The sequence below is a fragment of the Canis lupus genome, chromosome 3, assembly GCF_048164855.1.
Source record: "Canis lupus baileyi chromosome 3, mCanLup2.hap1, whole genome shotgun sequence".
NCBI classification, from domain to species: domain Eukaryota; kingdom Metazoa; phylum Chordata; class Mammalia; order Carnivora; family Canidae; genus Canis; species Canis lupus.
Window position 1 is genome coordinate 33,113,797 of NC_132840.1, and position 19,400 is coordinate 33,133,196.

The 19,400-nt window shown below is 46.4% G+C and overlaps 2 protein-coding genes across 8 annotated transcripts in view; both read left to right on the forward strand.

Moving 5' to 3' along the window:
* SCP2 (sterol carrier protein 2) overlaps nucleotides 1–4,367 on the forward strand; it is a 103,927-nt gene extending 99,560 nt beyond the window's left edge. For all 3 annotated transcript variants that reach the window (XM_072820260.1, XM_072820261.1, XM_072820262.1), the window contains 2 exons: nucleotides 294–373; nucleotides 3,326–4,367. In XM_072820260.1, coding sequence (XP_072676361.1) covers nucleotides 294–373; nucleotides 3,326–3,421 — 176 coding nt within the window. In that variant the 3' untranslated portion in view covers nucleotides 3,422–4,367. The remainder of the gene's footprint in view (nucleotides 1–293; nucleotides 374–3,325) is intronic.
* A 9,794-nt stretch (nucleotides 4,368–14,161) lies between these two features.
* The window catches only part of PODN (podocan), a 42,347-nt gene continuing 37,108 nt past the window's right edge, over nucleotides 14,162–19,400 (forward strand). For 2 of the 5 annotated variants that reach the window (XM_072820264.1, XM_072820266.1), the window contains exon 1: nucleotides 15,018–15,171. In XM_072820264.1, the coding sequence (XP_072676365.1) occupies nucleotides 15,021–15,171 (151 nt within the window). In that variant the 5' untranslated portion in view covers nucleotides 15,018–15,020. Of the gene's footprint in view, nucleotides 14,310–14,598; nucleotides 14,750–14,998; nucleotides 15,172–19,400 lie in introns of those variants that run through there. The other 3 variants (XM_072820268.1, XM_072820267.1, XM_072820265.1) reach the window with 3 other exon arrangements.

The window sequence follows — 19,400 nt, forward strand, 5'->3', positions numbered from 1 at the left end:
GCCAACTCCGCACTGAGTACGGAGCCTGACACAAGGCTCAATCTCATGACCCTGAGATTACTACGTGAGCCGAAACCGAGAGTTGGACACTTAACCGACTGTACCACCCAGGCACCCTGGTAATTAATCAATTCCCTCTTGTTAAATATTGAGGTTGCTTGTAATTTATGCCACATTTCACCAGGCTGCCGTAGAAGAGTACATGAGTAACGTTTTCCCCGCACTGCTCCAGTACTGGAGGTGAATACCTGAAACTGAATACTCTCCTTGCTCTTCCTTCATACCTGTTTTAGATAAGAAGGCCGACTGCACAATCACAATGGCTGACTCGGACTTACTGGCTTTAATGACTGGTAAAATGAATCCTCAGTCGGTAAGTATAAAGGGGCTTATTTCCTCCTAGTAGGTGGGTCTTTGAGTCCATTCCATTTCATCTCCTGCCTCAGCCTTATACCATAAAGTGCAAAGTGGTCAAACTGACAAAACTTAGTGTTCCCTAAAATGTTACTTAACAAATGACAAACATTTGTGGCACAAGCCATGTGCCAGGTACTGTTTTGTGTCTTGTGTAAAACCAGATGAATTAGAAAGAGTTCTCCTGCACTGGACAGTCACAATTTGGTACGAGACAAATCTGTAAAAGAGTAAGTGTATCCGAATATCCACAGTGCTATGCCTAGCTTATGGACAGCAGTGGGCGGAGCCATGTCTCCCTGGACCATCAGAGAAAGTCTCACAGAGGAAGAAACACTTAAACTGAGTATAAGAGTGACCAGAAGTTAGCAGTGCACAGATGGAGAGTGGGAGCAATCCATGGGGAGGGAGCAGTGTGAACAGTGTGAACAAAGGCGTGACCTTTTACATTTCATCTCTCTGCCCATGCTCTTTGTCCAAACTGCCTTCCCTGACAAACTCCTTTTCTTTCCAAATTAGCTTACATATTATCCCCAAAGACCTCCTTACAAGTTACTGGGGGACTGTAGCCAGTCCCTCTTCTGGGCAATCAATTGGAAGAAAGCTTAGCACTTGTCACATGATATTAGTCATGATGTGCCTATTTCCTTTCCATTAGGTTGTGAGTGTCTCAAAGGAACAAACCACATTTTGTTTGTCCTCATGTCTCAAGATCTTAGCACAGTGTCTGACATTTTTAGGTTTTCACTCAACAATTGCTTAATTTGTATTCATCTGAATACAATTTGATTAAATTGTATTTGTCTGAAATGTATTTATGTCTCTTATGGATTTTCCTGGTCCCCAAATCATCAAGGGTCTTCGTATATCATTAGCCAGTGTTGAACAGACTTGATACACTGAGCTTTCATTAGCCACGGGGGAAGAAAAAAAAAAAGAAACTGAGATGCTGCTTTCCATTGTAAACTTATTGTTTCGTTGCCTCAGCCTGATTTGTTTTAGGTCTTATTCCTACAGCCTCCTGGTAATTCAAAAGATTGGATAAAACAACAATCTGACACACACTAATATTCCTTTTTAAAATGCCTTCTCCAAGCAACTAAGCCTATTGTAGTTGATGCTTTGACAAGTGAGAAACTTGCATCTGTGATGTTTCAGCTTAATATACACCATTGGCATTGACATCTCTACCCTCAGAGCCTGCTCCAAAAATTCTGGACACAACAGAGGCCACCAGTATAGGAGCTGGCTGTCTTCTTCCTTCCCACCCACTGTTCCTTGTTCCACTATGCACTCTCCATGCACTCCCTTGGCAGGGTGATCAGACTTCACACATAAGCTACCCTGGTTCTTGGTTTATCTGTTTACCACCCATTTTGGGGGGCAGAGTATCAGCATTTTCCTGAGCACCTGTTAGCACCCAAAGGAATTAAAGATAAAAATGGCAGATAATTCTATTAATATGCTAATGGTCTTCCCTTATGCTTAGAGGATTTGACTGGAAACCGTTAAATGCATTGGAAATTATAGTATCAGTGTTTGGCTACAGTTGAAACAAAGCAGTGTGCTCTCCAGTGTAAAGCACACCCAATACCTAGGGGCCAGATTAAAATGATCCTTGTGTTTGGATATTGTGAAGACTCATGTTTTCTCTATAATAATTAGTAAATAAAAAGTCACTTTCTCTTTTAATTTTAAAGAAAGGAAAGATGGGGAGTTTCTCTTTTAGGTGCTACTGGTCCATATTTTTTAAGGACATATGTTAAATATATTGTGTTCTGAGACACCGGACCTTTAAGTCATCAGACAGAGAAGGCTGTGTGCCATATAGAAAGGAAATATTTAGTTTGTCCAGACAGAGGAGGGGAAAAAAAAAGGAATTAGTCACCCTTACCAGGAGGTGTAGACAAAGCAGAGTTCTGTGCATTCCTAGGGATAAGGTAAAAGAGCTCCTGACATCTTTATTATACTTGCTTAAAAAGCTAAGACTACCAGAAACTTGTTGCATGTAGCTCTTCCTTATTTTAACAATTGAGTTAGAAGACTGAGATCATAGCAGGGAAATCACGCTGTGTTTGCAAATTTGCTATCATTTCTCTAAAGTTTTCCCGGGATTTTGTTACATGATAAATTTAGCAAACATCAAGTGATCAGTGATCTAATCACAGGCAGTTGTTAAATGGAGCAAATTGTGGCTCTGCACTTAGGGTTGGTTTGATTCTTCTTAAGCCAAAGATTAACACCAGCACCTCAGTCTCAGCAGGCTGCCTGTCCTCCCTCTGTAGGGATAAATCCTTTATTATGTAGACCTAGAAAGGGGAAAAAAATTTGGTGACATTTCATCCACAGTGTATTGAACCCTTAGAGTATCTAAGTGTGTTATGAATGTGCTTTTTCTCTCTTTCAGACTACTGAAAATTTTGGTTCATATATTTTTTTCTTTTTTTAAGATTTTATTTTTAAGTAATCTCTATACCCAATGTGGAGCTCCAGTTCACAACCCAGAGATCAAGTCACGTGTTCCACTGATTGAGCAAGCCAGGGACCCCTCAGTTCATATTCTTGATCCACATGTAGTATTTTTCAACAAAATCCATCTATTTCAAACCCACTTTGCCTATTATTTGGAAAATGTACCATCGGTGACGAAGGCAGATAAAGGTAGACTCAATTTCTAAGAGAAGACATTTGGGAGAGATAGTCGTATGACTGCTCTTAGTAAAGCATGCCTTTTACAAAGCCTTCCTTTTGAGGAATCTAGTTCTAAATCTATTCCAGAAAGCCAAGTTTCATATTTTGAAGAAAGTTTAAGAAACCTGGATAAATAAATGATCTCAGGGCTGGATCGCCTAGAAAGATCAGCAATCACAAAAAACACCGAGTAACAAATTTTCTTTCTTCTTACTCACAGGCCTTCTTTCAAGGCAAATTGAAAATCACTGGCAACATGGGTCTGGCTATGAAGTTACAAAATCTTCAGCTTCAGCCAGGCAAAGCTAAGCTGTGAAGAACTCCCTTTGCCTGCCTTTGAAAATTAAGATGAGATATATAGATATATATCCATATATTTCATTGTCAAGGCTTGGATGGAAACTACACATTGGCAAACAGTGTGAGATTTGTCTTTAGTTGGGTGTGACCAATCTTGTTTTTCCTAAGCTCGGGGTGGACAGAGCCTAATAGTGTACTACTGCTTGCTGAATTGCATAGAACTGTGCATTACAAAGTTAATATGGTAATTATGGTTTGGGGTAAAACTGAGTTTCAGAATAAAATTAGGAACAGCAAAATCTAAAAACTATGTAAACAGAAGCTCTCATTTTGCTTATAAAGTATGTTTAAAGATCATTCTGCTGAAGATTCAATTTAAGTTTTCCTTTGGAGAACTAGGGAAGAAACCGAATACCAGGAGCTGGCCAATAATTAGTGTTGTGCACTTAATGACTTTAATCTATTTTTCATTAATAGTTTTTAAAATTCTGTAGCGGGCTGTTTAAAAAAAAAAAAACTTAAATTTTGCATTTCACGCCATCAAAATGGTACTTTCTTCCCAAATCAAAATAAATCTGATCAGAGCCTGGGGTGGTGGCGGGGAGTCTACAGCTGAATGCAGCCTATTTTTAAAGTAAAAATATTTTTTAAATGAGTTTCCTTCTTGAAAAAAATCAGTGTATTGGTCAAAAAATGCTGTTGTTAAAAATAACTGAACAAATAAAGTTTGCTTTGAGATGCACAGGTTTCAAAGTATAATCTCATATTTAATTCTGTAAAGCTCTCAGTCCCTTGTTCTCATTTTCCTTTTTCATATAAGTTTAATTAATTATGCACATTTAATTTATCTTTCTTCCTGTTTTTTCTAATGCTAATGTTATTTCTTATAACTCAGTAAGATACGGAGTAAAATAATGCTTTTGGAAGAATGTTTAATAGAAAATTAAAATAGCTTTTCCTGATCTCCTTTGTGTTTATTGTGTATGTTCTTTTTGTTCAGGGTCTTCTCACCAATGGAGATTAAGAGAAACATTGGGGGATTTAGAGTCCGTGTTATTCAGGTGTCATCTACTGGTTACTCTGACAAAATGACTAGTTCTTGATTGGGGAAGCAGGGTGTTGTAGTGGAAAGAGCACTTGGCCAGGAGACAAGAGTCTTGCTTCTTTTAGGCAAACAAGTAACTGCCTGCTGGGCCTGTTCACTAAACTGTTAAAATTGGGGATTAAGTAGATGGTCTCTAAGGTCCCTTCTGCTCTGATAATCCTGTGAGTCTACTCAGAACCCAGCAGAACTCTTCCGGAAGTTATACAGACTCAACCTTTCTGCTGTTAACATGTTACTTCACCAAAAGGCAGTCAGAGCTAGAAAAGCCAAGGCTCATTTGTCAGATACCCGGAGCCCGTGCTAATCAGATCAGGACTATGGGTCTGATCCCCTTCGACCATTCAGCTTTACATGTTCTGTGACCAGCAGAGAAGCATCTGGTGATGAGGAAAGACAGCACATTAAACCAATGTAAATTGATCTCGAGTTCTTTCTTCTTTTTTAAAAAGATTTTATGTATTCATTTGAGAGAGTTTGAAAGAGCACAAGCAGAGGGGCAGAGGGAGAGGGAGAAGCAGACTCCCCTCTGAGAAGGTACCCCATGTGGAGCTCCATCCTGGGACATGGAGATCATGACCTGCGCCGAAGGCAAATGCCTCACCAACTGAGCCACCCAGGGACCCCATCTCAAGTTCTAGAAAATGAACTCAGAATTCAGACCTATTTCCTAATTGTAGTAGCTTCTTACTCTGAGAAGAAAAATACTTAAAGAAAAAAGTTCCAAAAGAATGTCTGATTTATCTGTAGTTTGGTTTTGCTTTATCATTCTGCTATCACTCGTCCGAGAGAACAACAGACGCGTGAAATAGCCTCTAGGATGAACCAAAAAAAAAAAAAGACAAACACACACAAAAAACCCTGGTTCTTGGGTAGGAATGTATTTGTATATATGCAATTTATATATATAATAGAAACTCAATGATCAAATATGGTTAGTAGCAGTTTAATTTCTAGAGAAGGAAGCATCATGGTTTGGAGGAAAGGTTAACAGGTCTTGGCTAAAACTGCTGCTGTTACTGGTTTGCCACTTGAGCAGATTGAGTCTCAGTTGCCTGATCTATAAAGTAAAGATATTAATATTGACCTCCTTGGATTACTGAGAATCTAGAGAGAGAGAGAACCTAAGTACCTATTACGTACATCATAGGCACTCAGTAAATGTGAGTTGCCATGCTAGTACCACAGCTACTGCCATGTCTTGCCTCTGGGATAGGTGATATGATGTCTATATTGTTTTCTTATGTCCCATTTTTGGAATCTTTTCATTTTACTTTTTAAACAAATATTTATTGAACGCCTACCAAATAGAGGGTAATATATTGAAGGTATGATGCTAGGCACTGGAGGTGGTGATGAGCTTTTCCCCTCATGGTGTTTACAACCTAAAGGGAGAGACAGTTTATCAAAGATGAATAATTATTACAGACTGATGTGCCATGCAAGAAATGGTCAGGGTGCTGTGATGAAGAATCACAATGAGGGGCCTTCTTTGATAAAGTAGTTAAGAGAGACCTCTCTAAGACCAATATTTAAGCTGAGGTGTAAAGGTTGAGGAGTGAGCCATGCAAAGAACAGTGCATGAAAGGGTGGGGAGGGGGTCCATGTGAGTGGTGTCCAGTGAGCTGGATGGACAGGTAGGTCCACGAGGAGGTTGGATAGGCAGACACAACCAATTGGATTGGAATTTGTTAGTTACGATAAGGCACTTGATCTCTTGAAGATATAGATTTACATCCATTCATTTCTCACTCATGCTGCATATCCACTTTGCCATTATATCATAAGTCTAGAACCCAGGCTAATGGAGTAGCTATCACCTGGAGCATTGTGATCATTAGAGGAAGGCAGAGGAAGAGAAAAAGGTGAACTACACTCTGGCTCTTAAAGTTTCCACCCCAAAGTGATACATATCACTTTTGCTCCCATTTCATCATCCGAAGAAAGCCATATACTCCACCTAACTTCAAAATCTTACCAGGTACCAGAGGGAGAGAATAGAGTTGAATATTTGTGAAAGAACTATGACCATTACAGAATGGCTTTAAGCAGTGTAATGACATGACTTAAAATTTAACTGTGGCTGCTGTGTAGAGAATATACCCCTTTACTGGGGGTGGAAGGCTGAAGACTGGATGTCCAGGTGCAAGAAAATGGTGTCCTGGACTAGGGTGTTGGAGGCAGAGATGGATGTGGAAAAGTAGGCAGAGGGAGGGCTGACAAAATTTGATGACTGGGGGTAAGGGCAAGAATCATTTCCAGGTGTCCTGACTGACTGATATGATGAGGGGACAAGTGGATTTTAGGGAGAGCAGTTGAAATAATCAGCTCTACTTTTGAACCTGTTAACTTTGAGATACCTGAGAGTTTTCCAAGTGGAGATATCAGAGAGGCAGTTGGATTTATAAGACTGGAGCTCAGAGGTGAGATCAGCTTGGAGATACACATTTGGAGGCCATGGGCATCTGGGTGATATTTAAAGCTATAGGAATGGCTGCTGTCAGCCATTGAGGAGCTTGGTGGAGGTGGAGGAAGCCTTGAGGAACTTCAGCTTTAGATATCAGGGAGAGGAGGAGGATCTGGCAAAGGGGATGAAGAAGAGGGGCTAGAAAGACTGAGAAGTTTCTCAAGAAGAGAGTATATATATTCAAAAGGTGGGAATGGTCATCTATGTCCTTTGCTCTGCAAGGTCAAGTAGAATGATGTCCGAAAGTGTGTATAGGATTAGAGTTGGCAACATGGAGGTCACTGGTGATTACTTACAAAATCAATTTCAGGGGAGTAGGAGGGATAAAAGCTAGATTGGAATTGGCTTCATAAAGAGCTATGAATAATAAGAACAGAAAAGTTCCATTTGGTAGTGATATGCTCCGTTTCCAAGTGATTAAAACAGAGCAAGCACATTAGCTAATGCTTTTAGTTCTAAGTTAGGTCATCTCGCGTACCACGCATCTTGCAACAGCAACAACAGCATCTCGCTGTTCTCCCTGCCCACCCCCCCCCACCCCCCCACCATCCGCTTGGCAAATTCCTTTTCATCCTTTTCATGCCTTAGCTTTCAGGAAGCTGTCCCTTTTTGCCACAAGTGGAGTTAATAGTTCCTTTGTAGTAATTTGTTTTAGTTTCCCCTGAACAGAGACTGCATTTCTTGTATCCATTTCCTCCAGTACAAAGTCTTGGCTTGCTGTCATCAAGTATATGAATGAGAGTTGAATAACAATTTAAAAACAATTCACAGGGGGCATTTCTGAGTATAGGAACCACATCACAGAAATGCATTCTCTACTACAATGACCTTCATGGCCCTAATGATGGAAGAGAACATTAAGAGTTCTCCTTTAGGGGGGCCCTGAGTGGCTCAGTCAGTTAAGTCTCTGCCTTCAGCTCAGGTCATGATCCTGGGGTCCTGTGATTGAGTCCTGCTTTGGACTCCTTGCTTAGCAGGGAGCCTGCTTCTCCCTCTGTCTGCTGTTTCCCCTGCTTGTTCTCTCTCTGACAAATAAACAAGAAAAAAGGAGGGAGGGAGGGAGGGAGGGAGGGAGGGAGGGAAGGAAGGAAGGAAGGAAGGAAGGAAGGAAGGAAGGAAGGAAGGAAGGAAGGAAGGAAGGAAGGAAGGAAGGAAAAGAGAGTTCTCTTTTAGTCTGATTTAACCCTGCTCTTTCTTTGAAAATATTTGCAGCTTAGAGCAGTCTTTCAATTTAAGATTGTAGCAGCCCAAAGTAATAAGAAAAGTCAGTTTGTGGTTTGATCACAGCTTTTAAAAAAGTGACCTACTGGGTTCTGTGTGCATTAAAATCACTAGCCTTGCTGCTGTACTTGTCCAGATTAATTCAGACTCTCAGATTTCTACAATCCTTGTTGAATATGTAAACAATAATGGAGAACATGATTAGGAAGTGGATGGGGAGGTAGGGCCTGTGGAAGAGTCACTGAATTGTGATCAGAAGAATCTTGGATCAGGTCCTGTCTGCCTCTGGGAAGCTAAATCAGAGTAAGGCACTTAGACCTCACAGTCTAGTTTCTTCCTGTGCAAAAGGAGGACACTGTTAATTCTTTTCTAATGGTCTCATTGAACCGTGAACACCTTGAGGGTAGAAACTCTGTTATTCATCTCTGTGTTTCTTGTATTAATACAGTGTCTACCAGAGTAAGCATCAATAAAGTTTCTCAAGTTTTGGACAATGATCATTAAAGTTCTTTTTAAATTGTAAAATCCCTTTGAAAGTTTCAATCACATATAAATATAAACCCCTTCTGTTCTCCCAATATATGTCACCTTAGAAAAAATAAATATGAACTTAAATCCTATATTAATAGCTTTATCATCTGAAACATTAGCAATTACAGAAAATAATACTTTAGAGGAACCTGGTATAAAAAAGTTGGGGTCCATCAGATGTGAGTTTTGGTCCTAGCTCTGGCACTTAAACAGCTTCGGGACCTTGGGCTAATAATAAGTAAGGACTCTGAGCTTCCTTCTCCCTTTGTAGAAAGGGAATAATAATTCTCCCTTGCTGGCTGTGAGGATTAGCAATTATAGGTATAAAATGTCAAGCCACACAGTAGGTACTTAACAGATGGTTCCTAATGTTATTTGAGAAATTTTTTAACAGGAAGGAATTGATTCATTGGAACATTTTGTGATAATCTTTTGAGTTCAGATAATATGCTAGCTTCAGGATTGGGGACAATTTGCGTATTTTTGTGGACTGTCCACATCCTTATATTTTCTTCATTAAAATTTAATAGTCTCTGTAACTTAGTGAATGAATATAGAATTCTTTAGTTTGACTTTCAGAAGGTTTGCATTTCAGCCAAAGATCACAGTTGTAGCTGCCCATGGCATAACTGCTTTCTGAACACAAAGAATTTACTGGATGTTATAGACCAGAATAAAAATGGTAATCAGCCAGATTGTAAATCAGTAGGTAAATTAATCTGTGGGACTGGGTTTGTTTAGAGACCACACTGATATGAGTTAGGAATTAGGGGTATAGTACTAAACAGCTAATAAGGGCCCTGAAAGAATTATGTGCTATCAGGAACCACAGCTGTGTCTAGCCAAATTTTAAGAGTTTTTCTCAATAGAGAGTTACAAAATCTACTGGAAAGGTCCAGTATTAATATCTATCTGGAGACTGCTGCAAACAAACAGCTCTTTAGTTCTTGGTTAGAACAGAGAATATGCAGCCAGATTTCTGGCCCTTAAGAAATGTGGCGTCTGATTCTATTTGGCAGGAAGTTTAATCTGGTATGGAATTTTAACCAGACTTCTTGGAGGAATATTTTTTTAATGTATCATATCCAAAATTTATTGCAAAAAGTGATGTCCATTTAATCTATCCTATTAATAGTCATTTAAATACATTGTAAATAGTCACAGTGCTGTTTTCAGCAGCATGTAGTAAGCATTTGGCCTTTTATTTACTGATTTTGTGGTCATAAACTTTTATGTAAAACTGGGGGAAATTCATTGCAGTCTGCTGTTTATTTAAGCTGCAGGCTGAGAAGCAGTAAGTGCTACAGTTTTCTTACCAACTACCAAACAGCAGGATGTTTTCTTTTTTCTTTGTAAAATATTGTAAAGTTCACCTTTTAGAATACAGCATCTTCTGTAGTGTGCAATACACTCTGTTCAAGATTAGACACCTCATTCGAACAGAAATAAATGGAAAAGAAGTTCAGATGTGAAGATACAACAAGCAGTATAAGGGAAAGATTTAGGCAAGCAGACAAGAGTCTTCAGCTTAGCAAAGTGATGCCCAAGGGCAGGGGGTGATAACAGTTCACAGATATTCAACAGATGGAAAGACCAATGAGAGGGAGGGGCTGTGTTGCTTAGTTATTAGAACTAAGGGGAAGAACTATAAAAGGGGAATTTCAGACTAAAAGTCAGTTGAATTTCCTGACAAATAAAAACTGGTCCAGAGTGGACAAAAAGCTCCAACACAGAGACGTCCCTAAACCAGATTGGCAAAACAGGGCACCTGTGCAAGATATACCTTAACAGTGGCTAGAAGAGCATCTGAATGGGAGAAAATACTTGGTCGACAGCCACTCTTTTGAGGATTGCTCCTTTTGCCATTGATCAAAATCTTTTCTTCCATGTGTCAGAAAGAAGACTAGGTATTTTTATACTTCCTTGTTTATAACTTCACTTGTTCTGTGACTTACTAGATAACTTTGGAAGACACAGAGAGAAATGAATATTCAGAGCTTTTCCGTTTTCATAGTGTGAAAGCAGCCTCAGTTGTGTTTGTTTTTGTCTTTTCTGAAGTTCATTTTACTTAGCTCAAGGCAGTAGACCTTTAAAGCCACAGAATGGCAGCTGCAGCGTAGGAGACCACTCTCTCTGACGTTGGATCCTGGGTGTGAATTCTGACTCAAGCACTCATTAGCTGGTCACCTGAGCAAGTTTCTTATCCTCCCTGAGCCTCAGTTTCCTAAAATAGGAGGCAATAATACCATCCTACTTGTGGTTGAAGATTAAGTGAAATGACATATGGGAAAATGCTGTTGTACCATGTACTGGTTTCAGTTATTAATGTTTGTATTAGTTTTCTATTGCTGCTGTAACAATTACCACGCACGTAGTGGCCTACCTTGACCCACGTCCATTGTCTTATAGTTCTGTAGCTCCGAAGTCTGGGTGGGTTTGGCTGGTTTCTCTGCTCCAGGTCTCTCGAGGCTGAAGTCAAGGCATTGGCTGCTTCAGGCTCTGACCTGAGCGCTCTAGGGGAGAATGCGTTTCCATGCTCACTGAGGTTGTTGGCAGGATTCAGTGATTTGCTGCTGTGGGACTGAAGTCCCCATGTGCGTGCTGGCAGCCGAGGGTTCTCAGCTTGGAGAGGCTGCCTGCATTTCCTTCACCCTTAACGCTAGCCGCTAGCCGAGTCCTCATGTTTCACCTCTTTCTGATCTTCCCTTCTGCCTCACCTCTCCTACCTCCTACCTCCAGCCACAGAATGTTCTGTTTTCAAGAGCTCATGTGTTAGGTTAGGCTCACAGGATAATCCAAGATAATCCCCCTGTTTTAAAGTCCATAACCTTAATTATATCTGCAAAGTCCCTTTAGCTACATAATGTAACATTCACAGGCTCTAGGGATTAGGGTGTGGGTATTTTGGGGGGTTCATGCTGCCTACTACAGTCATATTTTAGGACTGGAAAGGGACCTTACAGAACATGAGATGAGGTCCCTGCCCTGAAGCCTTTACAGTCCAGTGGGGGAAAGAGAGGAAAAACATACAGCAAAATGAGTCCAATAATAAAAAGTTTCTATGGGATGTTCTAGGAGCCCAAAAGACCTTTTCTGTATCTGACTTGGCCTGTGTGGTTCTTCCATCATACCTTGCTTGTTCTTTGATGTTTTGTCTTTTTTTTTTTTTTAAGGCTTTATTTATTTGACAGTGAGAGAGAGAGCGTGCACAAGCAGGGAGAGATGGAAAAGCAGGCTTTCCTCCAGGCAGAGAGCCCCATGGAGGGCTCGATCCCAGGATCCTGGGACCATGACCTGAGCCAAAGGCAGACGCCTAACTGAGCCACCCAGGCACCCCAGATATTTTGTCTTTTATCAAGATCCTTCCGATGGAATCCCTATACCAAAACAACACCATGTGATTTGATCTCTAAATGTTCAGAAAACAAGCTGCTCCCAGAGCTCCCAGAGTAGGGACTCTGATACTTAATAAGGAAAGGTCTTGAGCCCTCGGGTCAAAGTAAGAAGAATTATTTTCTTTTCTGATGATGAAGGTATAACAACACCTTATCTCCCCTTATCCTCACCAACACCCCATGAGAGCCCTCTTGTCTTTCATTCCTAGCTCTCTCAGTCTTTACTCCCCTCCTTTGAGTTTTCTTGTTTCTTACTGTTTTGAATTAGAAGGCACTTACCCTGGATCAAGCAGAGATTTCTGGTTAATTCTTGCCACGTGTCATTTGTTTTAATAATGTTTCATAGATGTTTAATCAGGTCTCGGTGACAGTTTTGCAATGATAACAGCTGCCATTTATTGAGCACTTACATGTGCCGGATGCTGTGCAGGGTTCTGTGCTTCCAGTTTCTTATTTACTTCCAATTTTTCATTTAATTTAGACAATCTGCAAGGACTAGGTACTATTTATATCTCCATTTGAACCCAGCTGGGATTTGAACCCAAATCTAAGTCCAAAGCTTGTTCTTGACACCATGCAGTAGAGTAATATGAACAGGAGCTGAAAATGAGGCATAAGGAAGCCAAAGCAGCATAAGTGGATTGGGAACCCTCAGTTTCAAACTCAACTCTTTACCGCTATTTGGAAGGTTAGAGGATTTCCTTCTAGAGTGCCAGGATCACCTCCATTTTCCACCAGAGACAGTCAAAGTGATACCTCCATCTTCTATTTCAGACAGCTGATTTTAGTGTGTCTACAGTGCTGGACAGCTACAGTGTTTGTGTGGGCACCGGCTTGGCATTCCACAGAAAAGCCTATTTCTCTGGGGGCGGGGGCAGGGGAGATACGGTGTGTGCTGTGGCTGGCCCCAGCAGTTACAGGTAACAGAAAATACCTTCCCCAAAGGATTGGGGTGATTAAGATATTTAAGGATTTCACACAGTGCCTGGCACTTCATAAGTATTCAGTATGTGCCAGTTCTCATTGTCCTTCTAGAAAATTTCCTTTAGTTTATGGGTATTCAAGTCAGAAGAATCTTCTTCTAGCTCCACTTGAATCTAGGCTCAATGTTGAGAAGACAGGAGATACATCTCTGGGTTGGCCCCTGTCCAATCCTGTGTGAATCATACCAGCTCTCAAGTTTGAGCTCAGAGAGAAGTGAAATCTGAAGCCAAAGAAGGCAAAATGTTTCCCTTTCTCATGCTTGCTAAGTTTTTGAGTTATTGATGTAATGGAAACAGACAGCTCTGGGTTCAAATTCAGTCTCTGCATTTGCCTTCTCAAGTTACTTGCCCATGTTTGTCACGGAAAGAACCTGGGCTGTGGAGAAGGGTAAACCTGGCCATTTTGCTCCATAAACCACTTCTCCTTTGTCAGGTGATCTCCTTCCCCGTGAATGGGGCCAAAAACAATCTTCTTTCAGGATAGTCAAGCTTAGAGAGTAATGTATGTGGTCCAGTCTGGATGCAGCAGCAGAAGCCCATGAAAGATGCTTTACATGAGCCATTCATTCATTCATTCATTCATTCAGGGTATTAGCAATTTAAGTTGAGCAAGTGGTCCCAAGTTTGAGTTATTTACCCTTCTCCCTGCCCAGGAGGAGGGCAGCCAGGTAAGGTGGCTGGGGGTGCCCTGCCCACAGGCGAGAGCAGGTATGGGGAGAGCGTCCTAGAGGCAGTGGAAGTGCCAAGTACCACCTAAACCCAGCCCCACTGCGGTCTACCGCCAAAGCCCCTGGCGCCAAACAGTGTTGCTCCAGCTGCTAGCAGTTAGTGCTCCTTTACTTGGAACCGGTCTCAGCTCCTGGGAGCAATATGGTGCGGCGAGGACTCCCTACTCCCCCCCCTTGTCTCCCGGCGACTGAGATCCGCATGCACCCTACTCCCAGCCCAATTTACCGTCCTTCAAGGCTCACGAGGCTCTGGGCGCAGGGTCAACGTGGGCGTGGGGAGGGCGGGGAACTTTTCCGGGAAGGGGCCCAGCGGGGTCCTGGCTGGAGGCCCCGTTAGCCACGGCCCAGGACCCCAGGGTGGGAGAGTGGACGGAGAGGTACTCGTGCCTGGAGCGGTTGCAAAATCCTCAGGCATGAGGAAGAAAGTGGGCTCAGAGGCACCTGGGTGAAGGGGCCTCCGCCCTGCCCTCCTCTCAGGTGCTGGGGCCTAGAGGGGGTCCGGCTGCCCTGCGGAAGGCGGGAACGAGGGCGCGGTGCGGGCTGGACCCCGCCTCCCCCGCCTCTCGGTGGGGGGCGGCGGGGGCGTGGTGGGGCGGCCGGGCCGGGGCGGAGGAGGGGAGAGGGGTCGGCGCGGGGGCTCTCCCTCCCGGGGAGGGGCCCACCCCCACCCCCGCCCCCGCCCCCGCCCCCGCGCGCCCGCGGGGACCCGACGCGCGTGTCCGGAGGAGGCCGGCGTCCAGCAGATGCACGCGGTGCGGCGGGGGCGGGGGCGGGGGGAGGCGGGGAGGAGAAAGCCCACAGCGAGACTTGCGTCGCCGAGCTCCCGGCTCGGCTTGAATGGAAGGAGCCCGCGCCCGCGGAGCGCCGCGGGGACTCGGGACAGCGCGGCCGGCCGGCGGGGCGCGGGGGCGCGGCAGGTACTCGGCGCGGGCGGCCGGGGGGGCCGGGGGCGGCGCCGGGGGGGGCGGCGGCCGGGGAGCGGCCCGCGCGGTGGGCTCGGCTCCCGCAGCAGCTGCCCCGGGCCGGCCGCCGCACTCGCCCCCGGGGGGAGCCCTGCACCCCGCGCGCCCGGCAGCCCCCCGCGGCCCCTCCGCGCTCGCGGCCGGGGCGGGGGCCTTCCCTGCTCGCCGGCCCGAGACTGCCCCCCCCCCCCCCCGCTGCGCACATCTGGAAAGAATCTGAGGGCGGATGGGAGGCGGAGTGGGAGGACCGGGCGGCGGCGGGAATGCGGGGGCAGGTGGCAGCGGCGAGGGGCGTGGACCCCCGCCCCAGCTCGCCCGGCTCGCCCTCCCTCCGACCCGGTTACAGGCAGAGAAACTGAGGCCCGGAGGGGCCCGAGGTACGCTTCCGGGAGGCGCGGACAGGTGTGGCGGGAGCCCGCGCGACCTCCGTCCGGACCGGCTCGGGGCTCGGCTCCCCCGCCGAGCCGCGCACTCCCCGAGCCGGAGCTCTCGGCCCGCACCTGGTGTCCGTCTGTCGGTCTGCGCGGCGGCCTCCCCGCGGGGACAGCTGGCGGGAGGCCGGGGTTGCAGGTCCCAGAACCGCCAGGCTGGGGCGGGGGCTGGGATACCTGATGCGCCGCGGGGTGGAAGACGGGGTGGCGGCGGGGCGAGCCCCTGGCAGCCCCTGGGGCGCGGGGCAGTGGCAGCCGGAGCTTGAGCAGGCGCCGGACGAGGTGCGGGGGCGCGGACCGTCCCTGGTCCCCAAGGCGCGGAGGGATGCGCGCCTGGCGCCGGGAGGCCATCGCCGACCTGTTGAGGCCCGCACCCCGGAGCGGCTGCTCCCGGGCTGCGGGCTGCGGGCGCGCGGGGGCGGGGGCGGGGGCGGGAGGGGCAGTGGAACCCGGGCCTAGAGCTCCGAGGCACCCCTGCTGGGACCCGCCGCAGCCCCCTGCGGAGGAGGCGCACGGCCCCTTTTAGGGCTCCGGGCCCACTGCTCCAGCGTGAGTGCGAGTTAAGAAGTGTTAGATTCACATGACTGTGTTCACGAAATCTTTCGGGAACATACTTTGTTCTTTTTAATCTGAATCTTTGGGAATGGGTGACTAATAGTGGCCTAAAGGTGCTGTAGAGTCATACATAAGACCTCTGACCATGAGCTGCCTGGTACCCTTGACAGCTCCCTATCACCGGCACCTTAGCCTAGTGGCTGACACCCTTGGAGACTTGGTCGTCCAGTCCTAACCTCATCCCCTGCCTCATCCCTTCTTTAAAGGCACCTCCTCCCCACCCTCCCAACACTGTGCCTTTGCTCATGCCCTTCCCTCTGTCTGGAGTACTCTTCCTCCCCTTTGTCTGCCTGGAGAGCTCCTACTCGGCCTCCAGGAGCAGTTCAAGGTTCTGGGCAGCAGTCAGAAGACACAGATTCTAGTTCTGGCTGTAACTTCAACATACTAATCTGTAAAATGGGCGGGGGCGGGGGCGGGTCAGACAGATAATGATGCAAATCATTTCCAACTCTACCTCTCACAAATTCATCTCTGCACTCAGCAAACCTTTCCTGAGCACCCAGTCCATGCCTGGGGAGTCCAGAAAGTCTTGCAAGCTGCAGCGGGCCAGGGGTCCTGTGCGAGCACTAAAGAACTTCCTAACCCGGTCAAGGAAGGGGCAACAGCTTCTCAGAGCAGGGGCATTTGAGTAGGAGTTTGCTGGGGATGGGCAGTAATGCGAGCCCCTTTGGGGCTTGAGTTTCCTATCTCCAGAGTAGGAAGACTCTCTCTTAGTTTGGGGATTTCTAGTAGAGATGATAAGATGCAGCTGTCTGTGGCCCGGCACAAAGCAGGTGATTAGTGAATTTTTACTAAATTTGAGCGAAGGAGGAAGCTACTGCTAGGGACTGAGGATCTGTGTCCTGGTTTGGGTCTCCCTTCCCTTTCCTTCTTCTAGTCTTGCCTTAATCCCCCATGTAAGCCTTTCTGGGCCTTGAGGTTTGGTTCCTCAGGGGTGCTAGGTGGGGTGAGAGGCAGCAGGTCGCAGGGACCTCCTTGGGAATGGTAACCCCGTGTGTCCCACTTGCTCAACACCAACGTCAGATGGACATGTCATTTCATTTAACCCTCATGAGCATTGTCCAGACTGGTAGAGGCTCAGGCGGTGAAGTGCTTTGTCCAGACTCACACAGCAGTCAGGAGGGGAACCCGATCCTGCTGTTGCAAAAGCACTCCCCCTGAGAAAGAGCTCAGGGCAGGCCGAGCTGCCCCTCTCACTAGCCACTTGCTGTCCACTTGCTGTCCCAGTGGTGTGAGTTGTTCGTCATCAGGGGGCCCCTCACTCAGGACTCTTAGAGCCAAGGGGCCTGCTCTTTCCGCTGCTCTTCCACACACAGCTCCCAACTTGTCCAAGCACACAGAGGGTCTTTAGGGGCTAATCTCGCTCAACATTCTTAGAAGACAGCAACAACAGGTTGAGACTCAGAAGGGCCACAATGTAGCCAAGGTCATACAGAAAAGCAGGTGGTGGAGCCGAGGCTTCCCAGGATCCCAAGGTCCAGAGGAGGAGACCAGACTCTCCAAGCCCTGTCTGATATTCCTTCCTCTCCTGTGAATCTAGCTCCTCCTCGCCATCCCAGCACCTCTCTCTGCCCAGACCAGGCTTACTACCCATTGCCCGTACTCCGTACCCATTGCACAGCCTCGGAGAGCTCCCCACTGCTCCATCCATAAACCTGCCTGTGGCACACTCCTGCTCTGCAGTGGCTCCTCATTCTTCCTGAGATCTTAAGATAAGGATCGCTCTCCCTAGCCTGGCTTCCAAGTCCTTTCTTAGCTGGACTACCCACCTGCATCCCTCCCAGTCCCCAATACCTGGCAGACACTCTAGCAAGCTCTGTGGAGGTCACCGATGGGCTCTCTTGCACCTGTGTCTTTGTAGGTTCTTCCCTCCTTGTTACGTCACCCTCTCCCTTTTGCCCGATATTCAGCCTTCATGACTAGATAAGGCATCATTTCTTCGGAGAAGTCTTCTTGATCTCAGACAAGGTTAGCTCTTCTCTGGCCCCCTGTGGACTCTAGCTTCCCTCCGTCATACCTCTGATGACACTGGGCCTATAATGCTCATTGTACATCTAGCATCCATGCCCTCACTGCCTGATAGAAATATAATGTGAGCCATGAATGCAAGCCATGTAGGCAATGTGAAGCTACATTAAAAAAATAAAATGAGGGCAGCCCAGATGGCTCAGCAGTTTGGCACTGTCTTTGGTCCAGGGCGTGATCCCAGAGACCTGGGATCGAGTCCCGCATTGGGCTCCCTGCGTGGAGCCTGCTTCTCCTTCTGCCTGTGTCTCTGCCCCTCTCCCTCTCTCTGTGTCTCTATGAATAAATAAATAAAATATTTAAAAAAATAAAATGAAACAGATAAAATTAATTTTAGTAATTTAACTCAATTATTTGAAATATATCAATATAAAATTAATATTTATGAGATAATATTAATATTAATGAGATATTTACATCCTCATTTTATTTATTTATTCATGAGAGATATTCTTATTCTTCAGAGAGAGAGCGCGAGCGAGAGAGGCAGAGGGGGAAGCAGGCTCCATGCAGGGAGCCCGACGTGGGACTCGATCCCGGGTCTCCAGGACCATGCCCTGGGCCGAAGGTGGCGCTAAACCGCTGAGCCACCTGGGCTGCCCTTACATCCTCTTTTGTACTAGTCTTTGGAATCCATGCACACTGCGTTTTATACTTACAGTACCTTTCAACTTAGACTAGTCACATTTCAAGTGCTGGGTAGCTGCATATGGCCACCACATTGGATAGGGCAGGTGTGAACTTTTTAAGGGCAAGAGCCAAACTTGAGTGGTCTCTGTGGGTCTCTAGTGCCCAGCTGTGCTTGGCCCAGGGGAGAGCCCAGGGGCATCATGGTTAAGGCCCCCGGCTGGAGCTCAGCATCACCACTTAACAGCTGTGTCGCACTGGCCAATCCCATTGGGCTGCAGCTCCCTTAAAAAGTGATGGTGGTAACATTTCAATATGGTTCATAATGTTAATATAAAGTATTTTTAAGTTACAAATTAAAGGGGAGGGAGGAAAACTAGCTGGTCTAGTGAGTACACAGGATATGTGGGGAGGACCCTTCTCCCTGGCCTCCTGCCCTGGTTGATTTGGGGCTTAGGCCTGTGCCCACACTCCCCCTCCCAGAACCCTGGTCTGGGGTCACACAGACAGGCAGAGAGGGGGACTCTGGTCTGATATTTCCAGGAGCTGAAGGCTGTTGAGCTAGTTGGGGCAGGGGGGAAGGGAAGGGTTATAATGTACGTGGGAATGATGGTCTGTAGACTGTTGGAGGCTGAATTGCCCATTTGGTCAGGGGATGGGGCAACAGGGGAGTGACAGGGTGGGCATAGGGCCAGGGTGTGCCCTGCCAACTGTTCCCTGGGGCCCGGGAGCTGTGCATGTACTAGGTCCCTGGTTTCCTGCCAGGCCAGTGGCTGAGGCCTGAGTCTTCTTAAGCCTCACAGACCTAGATGGATTCAAGGGTGCTGCCCCTCTTCTACTCCTCACACCTTTCTCTCTGGGGCCTCACAGGACTCACCCCATCTGGGGTGGAGGGTGGGGCAGGCATT